Source organism: Octodon degus, unplaced genomic scaffold, assembly GCF_000260255.1.
Source record: "Octodon degus isolate 3935 unplaced genomic scaffold, OctDeg1.0 scaffold00017, whole genome shotgun sequence".
NCBI classification, from domain to species: domain Eukaryota; kingdom Metazoa; phylum Chordata; class Mammalia; order Rodentia; family Octodontidae; genus Octodon; species Octodon degus.
In genome coordinates this window covers 17,283,054-17,294,721 of record NW_004524593.1, presented here as the reverse complement: position 1 = coordinate 17,294,721, position 11,668 = coordinate 17,283,054, and the positions used below count along the sequence as shown (strand labels likewise).

Genomic DNA, 11,668 nt, shown 5'->3' with positions numbered 1-11,668 from the left:
AATACTAGTGTCTGATCTTCATTTTGTTGTTGTTTCAAAAATGGTTTTATTTGGGCTGGGGAGATAGCTCCGCAGTCTAAATGCCTGCCTGGCAAGCGCAAGGACTCAGGCTCAAGGCCCGGTTCTGCATGCTGTGCCAGCCCCAAAACCAGCCTTGGTGGCACACGCCTGTAATCCCAGCACTGGGCAGGCTGAGACAGGAGGATCATTAAGCATACAAGCTTTGTAGCAAAATCCTGTACCAAATAAAAATAAAATAAAAATGGTTTTATTTGAATCACAATATTTTGTGTAGTTTTTCTTAGGATCTGTAATAAAAAATAGACTTGTGCTAAACATATACGGGAAAATTTCAGTGAGGATGTAAGGGGTGCTAAGAACCCTATTCCAGTCTGGGAGACTGAACTCAACTTCCCATGAGGCGTGCGTGAAACATTAGTGCTGCAAAACCATGTAGTATGCTGCACGGTTCTATGCCTCCAGGCTAAAACAAGATTAACACTATTTTAAAAAGCAGGAAACCAATGCCTGTCATCTTTCTCAGCAAATAAATGCCAACCAGGTTTGGGGTCACTTGGGCAATAAAATATGAACTATACTGAACTTTAACAAGATCTTCTTTCCACCTGGCTAATGTTCTGTAGTCTTCCTACTTTTAATTGGTTGCCAGTCTTCAACCTTGTATCTTAAGGTTGAAGATCAGCCCAGTACTAGTTCAGAGAATACTGTGGTTGCTGGGAGGGTATGGCTTCATCTACACACAGCCTGACTCAAATTTGGGAGGTTTATTAGTTTTTTTCTCCACTGATTGTCACCTCACAGAATGAGAGTGAATCCTCAAATAGGCCCAATTCTTCCATCAGCAGCCTTTTCCATTTAGTGTTTAAAAGCAGGGCCCGTGAGGAGGGAGGATCACCCTGAGATCAAGGCCAGCCGGAAGTGCATAGTGAAATGTCTCATAAAGACAATAAAGGGGGCAGGGGAGAAAGAAAAGGGAAGGGAAGGGAAGCGAAGGAAAAGGGAAAAGGAAAGAGAAGGAAAAAGAAAGGGGAGGGGAGGGGAGAGGAGAGGACAGGAGAGGGGAGGGGAGAGGAGAAGGCAGGTGGGAGGGGAGAGGAGAGGACAGGGGAGGGGAGAGGAGAGGACAGGAGAGGAAAGGACAGGAGAGAGGAGAGGAGAGAAAGAAAGAAGAGAAGGGAAAGGAGAAGAGAAAAGAAAAAAGAAAAAAGAGAGGGAAAAAACCCAGCAGGTACTGAGGATATAGCTCAGCAGCAGGGCGCCTGGCTAGCAAGCTCAAGGTCCCAAATTCAATTCCCTGTACTAAAACTAAAAAACATTTAAAAAGTAAAAGCAGGGGTCAGTGGTAGAGCCTAGCACTCGAAGGCTCCGGATTCAACAAACACCAACAAACGAACCAAGCTGTAACAAGTTACCACAAAATCTTGGCTAAAACACATAAACGGATTATCTCACCATTCTGAAAGGCAGAAGCCCCAAGTGGGTTCTGCTGGCTGGAATCAAGGTGTAGCAGGGTTGCTGTTCGCTGTTCCCATCTTCTGCCAGCCTGGGGATCTCCTGGCTGCGGCTCCTCTTGCACAAGTCCAGTCCAGTGGTACCAACTGTTGGCCCTGTGAAGGCAGCCTCCTGTCCCCCAGCAATTGTGACAACCTGCACCTGCACAGGCTGTGATGACTACAGTCCTAGCATCATGCTCCACTATGGGGCCTGCCTGGACTCCTGCTACCCCGTCATTCCAGTGTAGTTAGATAGCAAAGCGACAGCTGAGCCGCGGCTCGCTGTTCCTCTTGGTGGAATTGCTCGGCTCCGCTTCTCTCAGCTCTCTGCATCTGCTCTTGGGCTCCTCACCTTTCTCTCCCAAGTTCTCGCTCTTCTTGCACTGAAGAGCTGATTCTGCTTTTTGTTACAGCTATTCAATTCCATTATTCCATTTCACATCTCAGGTTTTTAAATGGCAGGGATAATTATATTAGGTTGACATGAATAATTACTAATGGATTATGTTTAACATGCAAAATAGCAGTTTTGACATGCTCAACGTAATACACTGAAGGCTTAGCTGCATTATTTCTTAATCTTCATCAACTCTGGAAGGTCACTCATTGCTATTATTCTCATCTTGAAGAAGGACTGAAGCTCAGGGCGATTAGGGACCTACCCAAGAGCACAGAGAAGTTGTCTTTGTGAGGTAGGAATCCTAGAGACCCTGACTAGAGCTTGTGTGTATGATCCTGGCACCAAGATGCTGTTTTTGCTTGGTTTTGACATCCTGGTGACAGTGTGCAGAGGTGTTCAATGAAGTTCTGAGGGTGCCAATGTGACAAATGTTCTGTGCATCATAGATGTTGACACTACTGATCCGACCCACATTCACCCATATAGTGTGAACAGGAACCAACAGAACACAACAGCTGGTATTTGGTTCTTCTGCTTACTCTGAATTCAATCTTTTTTTAAAAAAACTCATACTTGTACTTCATCTTCCCACGTTATAGATGAGAAAAACAATGCTTGTCATATAGATTGGATTAGTTCATGCCTACATATGATGTGATCCTATCAATAAATTTAAAGAAAAGGCTGTGCATTGGGCCAGGGAGATAGCTCAATAGAATAAGCACTTGCCTGGCAATCGCAGGGTCCTGCATTCAATCCCCGGTACCACAAAAAAAAAAAAAAAAAAAAAAAAAAAAAAGCCTATGCCTTAAACTATACCTCAGCATTGAACCCTGTGTATTAAGTCTTTAGTACATCCTAGGTATATTTTACAGTACATTGATAGCTATCGATTGCCGTCAGCGATTGTAACCAATAGTACCTGGCTTGTTTTTCAGTATGTGGATGAAGAGGACCTGATGAATGTGATCAAAGGTTTCAGCTCAGTGACCAAGGAGCACACCACATTCACCGACACCCACCTGTAAAGATGCCCAACTGGAAGCCCAATGCTGGGCTCTGCATGCCATGACCCTGGGTTACCACTGACACATCACTGAGGCTGAAAGACCACTGTCTGGTCCACAACACTTCAGAGATGACTTATTTTTAAAATTGTTTCTCTCTAGCTAAAATCTAGGAAGTGTTATTCTGGTTGCGTGAAATGAAGGAAGGAGGATGGCCATATGAACACACTTGCTTTGCTGATTATTTTGTGGAAGATAAAGCATGAGATATCACTTGGCTCTGGCAGTGAGGCACTGGTTACATGAATAATCAGTAAGGATTTCAAGATGGCTCCACTTGTTACAAGAAGCTACTGCTTCAAAACCAAGGGAATGTACTACGAGGGCGCTGCTGCACCCATCTGGCTGCTGACAGCAGCAGCAGCCACTGTAGAGAAAGCCACCGCAGTGGTCACAGCTGCCAGATGAAATCCCAACCTCAGGCCACGCTGGAGCAGAGAACCAACACTACATCTTGGATATGTACCCAGCTACAGTTCCATCTGAATGGCACTGGTAGAGCTAAACACCCAGTCTTCTGACAAGGACCACATCACTTCCCCACGAATGCTTCAGTTCTTGTAGCTACGGACTGCTGAGAAACCACAGGAGTAAAGCACCAAAGTAAACATTTTAAAGAGAAAACTTGCGCCAGTGTTTTTCACATATTTTAGTTTTGAAACTCCAGCATTTTGATAAAGTTGTCAATTCACTAAATAGCAGAAAATGCAACATTTTCAACTTGGCATGCTTCAAACTGAAACTATTGTGCTACTTGCTACATTTAATTAGCTTTCATAGAATTTAAAAAGAAAAAAGCAAATTATGGATGCTCCTTCCAGCTCTGCAACTGTTAACACGTTTACATGTAAGTGCAAAACTACCGACATGTGTGTAAGGGTTAGCATGCAGACACACACACCTCTATTATTTGGAACTTTTCATTTCACAGGAGTTGTCATGTTAGTCCTGGAATTGGTAGGAACGGACACTATGCCACCTACTTCATGGTTTAGAAATGTGTTCTAGCTGCTCTGCTTGGATTAGTTCCATAGCAAGGGAAAAAAAAACAAGTTGTCATCAACATAAAATTAAACATATTTATTCTTCCTGGAAAATTACCCCTTTTGTTCATTCTTAAAGGTTTTAATGACTGCAGGAAACTCATCTGAATACTTACATCTCACACACTATGGTCTGACAGGACTTCATGAATATATCTCCAGAGGCAGGTGGATTTTTGCAAAGCAGAGCTGGGAAAATGTTATAAAATAAGGGATACCTATGTTCCTGATCCGGCCTGAACCACCAATCACCCCCAGGGTCTAACAGTCAGAGCCTGTGGAATTGGGGGGGGGGGTGCTAAGATGTCATCCAGTCTGTAGGAGAGCAGCTCCTCCCCCTGGCCATCTCCAAAGCCTGCCAACCCCAAGTGGCAAAAGGAGACCAGCACTGGGACAGCCAACTGCTAGAAACAGAAATGGGAAGTAATGGTCACATTTGGTTGTGGCTGCACGGGTTAGATTGTTTTCTTGCCAAGTTTTACTCTGTAATGGAAACAGGATTGGCTGGCTTGTTGGCTTTTACCCCCTTTAGCTGACTGGTCAATGGGTTGTGTAAATAAGTCCCGACCCTGGCTGAGTGGCAGCCCCATGAGAGCCGTCTAGAGCTCAGGGGAGGTGGCCTTCGCCAGACCCAGCCTGCACCCTCACCTGGGGTCTACACGTCTGCCAATATGACCTGCCAGTCACAGGTGGAGGCACAAGACAGAGCTCACCCTCTTCTCTGAAAAGCCACATGCCCTTTTCACAGTATAGACTTAAAAACATTATAAAAGTTTAATAAAAGAACATAAAGGACAGGGAACTGGGATGTCATCTGAAGTCATTCTCCGCTTATTGGTCTACTTCAAAGTCACTATGAATTCAGGTAACTGAATCACGTTCGGACTCCAAGGCTCAGGACATGGCTTCCACCCAGATGCTCATTTTTTGGAGAAGAAACCTAACATTTTATCTTACTACTCTAACCAGTGCTGTGTACCAGGTCTCTGACACAAGAGAGAGAGACCCACCCCCAGAGATTCTGCTCCAATTGGTCCGGGTGGGACAAGCCCTCCAGTGTTTAACCTGCAGGCGCGCCTACCGGTGAGAACCTGGGCTTTACCAAGAAGTTGCCTCGGTCTGGCACCTTTCCCTCACAGAGCGGTAAGGTCTCCAGGAACTCTGAAACCCTCTCTAAACCTCCCGACTGGTCATGACATCTGTAGAGAGCAGTCTCTGCGTAATTTATGAAGTGTACTCTGTTAACTGTTTGCTAGCAGGGTGCCTAGGCATGTTCCCATAAGGTCTTCTAAGAACTGTATCTCTGGAGATGATCTATTATAATTTAAGCTAAATTTTTTTTTTTTTTTTGGCGGAACCGGGGATTGAACTCAGACCCTTCCGCTTGCCAGGGAAGCACTTATTCTATTGAGCCATCTCTCCGGCCCCAAATGGAGAACTTCTGCATGAATCTGTTACAGTACCTGATACTGAAAAATAATTGAATTTGTAATGAAAAGCTTGTGTCATGAATAGCAACTGATTTCCAATGCACAATTACCATGTAAGTCAATCTAAAGATGATTTGATTAATAAACAAATATAAAACAAGTTTAATGTATTTATGAAAAAACATTGACAATCAGAGTAACACATACACGATAAGGTGTGTCCACCTAAGAAAGCAGGCTGCTGTGGGCACCTTCCAATGAGCCGCAGCGCTGTGTGCAAGCAAGCTCTGAGTCCCAACGGCGGCAGGGTGGCAGTGGGGCTGGGCCACTGCTGCCAGCTCCGAGCCTCGGGACAGGAGCCTGGAGGCAGGCCAGGAACCAAAGCACAGGCTGTGCTAACAGGCCAACAGGGTGCAGAGCGCGGGCCCGCCCGGGTGCTGGCTCACTGTTCATCCTGCGGGGGGGTCAGTGCTCTCCTGCGGGAAATGAGGACGCTATGTCCGTACAATCGCTCTCATATATGGTACTTTGAGGTTAAATGCAAAATAAGCTGAAAAACTTTCTGTCATGAGAATAATTGTTTTTGTTTCTTATCTATCATCATACGAAGTATATAATGGCATTGTGATTTTTTTCTTCTAGCCAAAAACGTACTGATGGAGGTATGTAGAAAAGCCCTGAGTAAGTGGGAATAATCGCCCCAAGGTCAGACTCCCAGGGGAGACTCAAGGCCATGGGTAACGCCAAGCTTCAGTCTCTTCTCTGTGACAGAAATAACCAACAGGTCACTTTAGTATAGTGCAAGCTTAGTCTCCGTGGTGTGGAATTTCACCGTGCAACAGCCCTTGCCTTTTTTGTATAGCCTTCTGTCGTCAGTAAATACATCTCACACAATTGTGATACAGAAAAGCAGTACCCTGTTGCGATCTCAGTGGTCTGGAACTACGGGGCCTAACGTCTTCCTTACTGGGGAGGCTCTTACAGGCATTACATTCCCTCTTTTTTTAACTACAGGAAGCAAAAGGATGAACACACACAGATGTAAGTCCATTTCAAACTACTCAAATGCCAGACATATTGTGTTAATAATTTTATTTGATTAAGCTGATAAATAAATACAAGAGAATTTCTTTGTGAAGCTACAAGCAATATTATAGTAAACTTTAAAGAATTTATTTCAACTTCGCACACTTAAAATTATTTAGAATGGAAATATATACATTATTCAGCAATAAATGCTTAATTATTTAAATTAAGAGTTATTACTTAACTCTTTTGGCTGAAACTTGAAATTCATTCTAATTAAATGAAAAAATGTACAAAAAATTCTTTCTTTTGCTCTGACAGTACAAAATACATTCAAAATAACATTTCCACAACAGCAAAAGCCTTTAACCAAAAATCCACAATTACACATCCCTAAGTGTAATAAGATGGTCACATTTAATTATCTTGATCATTAACATTAAAGAAAACACGGCAACTCCTGAACAAGGCAAATTAGCAACTCAGAGAGTTTTCCTGTAGGGTACTCAAAACCCTGCCCTAATTATTATTATTTATGTCATCTTCAAACACGGACAATTGCAGCAACTTGACCTAAGCGCACACGGACTTCTGGCACTGAATATTGGAGATTCATGCGAGGACTTAGAACTGCCAACCGTGAAAATCAGAAGACGACTCACAAACTACAACAACCCTGAAAGTCTTACCACACAGTGGGATCTGGCATTTACTACCAATAGTGTTTTGGAGTTACGTATTTTTTCACAAACATAGCACCTCATCAAATACCTGGCAAACACACTGCGATCATGGGGGTGGAGCGCGAGTTCGGAGAACCATGAGATTCACTGCGGCCGCACTGCAGGCCGAGCGTAAGCCTTGATCATGGGCATAAGCACCACCCACTGAGCCCCAAGACCGGAGAAAGGCCAGTGGACAGCAGCGAGTGTTAACAGCAGCCCCGTTCTACAAACGGTCTCTTAAATATCCTTGTAAGACTAAGCCAAAATGTCAACAGAGACATGATCTCTGGATCTTCTTATTCCAGGCAATTGTGTTAAAAAGATACTAACTGAAGTCCAATTGTATTGTCTTAGTGTAAGAAGGAACGTACTGAAATCAGGAGAACTGAATTTTCACCTAAATCTAACAACCAACACTCAGCCCGGTTCAGTCTCACAAGCTGTATTCCTGACCTAGAGACTCACCCTTTCTATGCCGAGGGGATGGCGTGGTCCTGGTGGGTGATGGGGTCCCGGGGGAGTCGGCACCACCATCGGGGGTGCTGGGGCAGGAGGTTGGAGCCGGATGGGGGGCTCTCCGCCTTCCCAGCAGCCCACCCGCCTCGGACCCACCCTTCCGCCTCACTTCCACTTTGGCGTCACTGTCATCTTCAGAAGACCGTTTCCTGACTTCTGAGCACCCTTCAGCCGCTTTTTGCATTTCTGAGCTGCTGTCCGCCTCTTTGGGGCGCCCCATCTCTGTGCCAGGGGACCTCCCCTCGGCCACTGGCCCCTCTCCTGCTGCTCCCTTGCCTTCAGCTGGCAAGGGGCCCAGGCTGCAGCTGGCGGCCTGGAAGTCCCGGTAGCTGTGGAAGCTCTCAGCCCTCCGTGCCCGGGCCAGCAGCGGGCTCTCCCGGTAAGGCCGCACGGAGCTGTAGGTGGCCGCATCCTGGGCAGCCTCACGGGGCTGCAGCTGCAGGCTGAGATGGAGAAAAAGTCAGTTCAGGCTTTACTCTGGGCTCTTAGGAGTATTGATTAAACTGCCAACCAAGGTACATTATATATTTTTTTATTTACCTATACAGAACCTACTTAACAAGTAGCATAATACATGCATAAACGTAACAATGCATAGAACACCATACATACGTCCATGTTCAATAGCTGAAAAGCCCAACATGGCAAAATATCTTTAAATAAAGTAAGTAATCAATATAATTTATTTCTTTTGAAGTTTTTTTGTCAAAGAAAGGCACATTATCTCAATGTATTGAAGTATCATCACTTTTGATGAAAGCTGTCCTGACACAAGACAGACTCCACAGCAGCACAACTGTCCTCATGTTTTTCAGTGAACTCTTGGTCACATTATCAGGAATTCGGATTAGCAGTCATTCACAAAATAAGTTACAGGCCAAGGTGGGCTTCGCAGCACAGCTCCACGGTGGCACAGAGTTTCCCGCATGCATACAAAGCCTTGCCTTCCATCCCAGTACCCCTAACTGCACTGTGATAAGAAAAGCTTTTCTATGAAAAGAAACAGAAGTTTCAAAAAATTTTTAAAAACTGCATATGAAGATAAAGTCTGAATTACAAACACAGTCAGAAAATGTAACTGAGAAAACAGCAGCAGCCCTCCCCGGGCAGCCCCTGCGGCTCCCCAGCAGCCCGCCCTACCTGGAGCTGGACTCCCGCAGGCGGCTGTGCTGCACCACGGAGGTGGCGGGGCTGATGTTCGGGGTGGCGCAGCGCGAGGCGCTCAGGTCGCACTGGTCCAGCAGCTTGAGCAGCTCCTCCTCCGTCGGGCCGCCTACGTCTGGGGAGGGCAGATGCTCAGCGCCCCGGCCGGTCAGCAGGGCCCAGGAGCAGCGGCCACCCGCGGGCACCTACCCTTGTCCTCGCTCTTGCTGACCATGTCCATCGCCGTGGTCAGGTCCCACATCTGAATGCTGCCGTTGGTATGGCCCGTGAACAGGTAGCGCCGCGGCCGCGAGCCCATCCTGCTGGAGCCCTCGCACTCGCGCACGGTGAAGGAGGAGATGGTCGTGCAGTCCACCGCCTGGATCTCACAGATCCTGCAAGGCAGCGGGCAGGTGACCACGGGGCGCCAGACACCACCTCCTGTCCACTTCACAGCTAGCGGGATGTGCCACCAAGCAGACCGAGAGCACCCAGGCAAAGTCAGTGGGAGCGCGGGGCAGGGCTAGACACCCGCCATCTAGAGAAAAGGTGCTTACACTACGAATCAAGGAATCAAAACAAAGCAAATAACCCCGGTTAGAAAAGTGAGAAGAACTGATGAGAAGGAGTTCTTTAAAGGGACTGCTGTGCAAAGGCAGAAAGAACACAAAGAAACAGCAATCAGGCTGAAGGGATAAGTCATTAAAAATTGTGTGCAAAATACTTTGAAACCAGGGGACAAAACACAGCCCTACAGATGGCCTTCACCGTACCCTCTACTAGGAGAATGCTCTTAAGTTTATCAAAGCTCTTTCATAGCTACTCGATTGATTTTCAAAACAGAATTCTTAAAAAACCTTAAGAGAACAAAATTTTTTATCTGGTACTGGGTACTGAACTCAGGGCCTTACACACACTAGACAAACACCCCACACTGGCCATTTAACCCAGTCTCGTTTTTTTTTTTTTTTTTCAGAACTGGGGATTGAACTCAGGCCCTTACGCTTGCCAGGCAAGCGCTTATTCTACTGAGCCATCTCCCTGGCCCCTCGTTTTAAATTTTATTGAGATAGGTCTTACTGAATTGCACTGCCTGCCACCAAACTCACAATCCTCCTGCCTCAGCCTCCAGAGCAGCTGGAATTACAAACACGTGCCCCCATGCCCAGTGCAACAATCATTATCTACCCCACCAATGAAGCAGCCAGGGGTAACGTAAAGCAATGGTTTTTCCCAAGTCAAGCAAGGGACAGCAGAACTGTACTTCAATGAATTATCTCAGCTTGCTTTAAAACAAAGTTGAAGGAGCTGATAAAAAGGAAAAGGAATGGGCATCTGGTAAAGTTTAAGAGAAGAAACTACAATCTACAGAAGGGTAAGCACGCACAGCACTAGTGAGTGGAACATGAAGGTTAGTGACATCTAGTCAGCCAGGCAGGTGGGAACTGACACAGGCCATGCTGGTCTCCTGGCGGAGTTAAAGGGAAAAGCTTTCAATGTCACCCAGGGACACCAGGCTTGCAACCATTATTTCTACAGATTCTCAGGTTGAATGACTTCTCTTTTCCTCATGTGTTAGGACTTCTAAAAATCATGAGTATAGATTGTCAGATGTCTTCTGTTTACCAAGACGATCATAATTTTTCTCAGAGAATACAGTAACATTCACTCCTAATATCTAAAAATTAACATTTATCTCACAAATACAACATTTTGTGAGATAACAATTTGATTTCTAACTATATACAGGCTGTACGTGTATTACAGGCTTCTAAAATGTGCTCCTGTTAAGACACACTGACATTTACAGGCTGCTTTTGCTCTCCCTCCACTCTGTGCTACAGATTCCACACATTGTTTTTTGGTGGAACCCGGGACTGAACTCAGGCCCTTGTGCTTGCCAGGCAAGCGCTTACTCCACGGAGCCACCTCCCTGGGCCTACATTTCTTTCTACAGATGTTTCCCCGCTTCCCTACACTAAATGCCTTCACCCCACTTCTCTGTGCAGAGGCCGGGTGGCTTAAACACTGAGCTGCACTTCACAACGGCGTCATAAACACCGACTTCCTGCTCACCTCTACAAAGTTAGTTCTGTAACTATAGTTCTCCCTCAGGAATCAGAAACTCGAAAAGGATAAAATCGGCTACGTCATACAGAAACTAGCTGATAACAATATGCTGATACTCTGAAATAAGAGAAGGGTGATATTAAAATGTCACACTGACAAAGGACGCCACGACACTACTTTTAATAAACACGTGGCAGCCTCTTGCTGAATTTATACCAAAATCTAGATCACAGTGCTTACAACACTTAGTGAGGTAACAATTTGATTTCTAACTATAATACAGGCTCCTACTACATTTCTTCTAAAATAAAGCAACCAAAAAGATGGTTTCACACATAGAAGTCACTTTCTGCAATTCACTTACTGATCAGTTACTAATCAACACAGGTATTAAATTTTGATAGAAAATTTAGTCTCTCAGAGAGTTTACTCATTAAAATACTGTGTAACAAGGGACATGCTGAAGAAAGACAACTAAGGAATTTAAAAATATCAACAGCATCAGTAACATTAAACTGAACATAGATAACTTGCTTAATAACTATAAACAGGAATTTGGCTGTTTTCATTGGTCTGGCATACAAAATATCTGTTTTTGAAGTTAAACATTAAAGTACAATTTGATACTATAAGTAAATATAAAAGCAGTAAAATTTCAGCCAACACAGAAGAGGTAACTTTTACTGAACATTTATTAGTTTTACAACTACGTATGGTACTTTTTTTTTTTTTTT

At 44.9% G+C, this 11,668-nt stretch overlaps 2 protein-coding genes across 2 annotated transcripts in view; one reads left to right on the top strand and one right to left on the bottom strand.

The window, feature by feature from the left end:
* The window catches only part of Ush2a (usherin), a 732,353-nt gene extending 729,411 nt beyond the window's left edge, over positions 1 to 2,942 (top strand). Inside the window, exon 71 of the mRNA XM_004626936.2 lies at positions 2,853 to 2,942. Coding sequence (XP_004626993.1) covers positions 2,853 to 2,942 — 90 coding nt within the window. The remainder of the gene's footprint in view (positions 1 to 2,852) is intronic.
* Positions 2,943 to 6,732: 3,790 nt separating this feature from the next.
* Kctd3 (potassium channel tetramerization domain containing 3) overlaps positions 6,733 to 11,668 on the bottom strand; it is a 35,061-nt gene continuing 30,125 nt past the window's right edge. The window contains exons 15-17 of the mRNA XM_012513748.2: positions 9,075 to 9,259; positions 8,862 to 9,000; positions 6,733 to 8,164 (exon numbers count right to left, since the gene is read on the bottom strand). Of these exons, the coding sequence (XP_012369202.1) occupies positions 7,639 to 8,164; positions 8,862 to 9,000; positions 9,075 to 9,259 (850 nt within the window). The 3' untranslated portion in view covers positions 6,733 to 7,638. The remainder of the gene's footprint in view (positions 8,165 to 8,861; positions 9,001 to 9,074; positions 9,260 to 11,668) is intronic.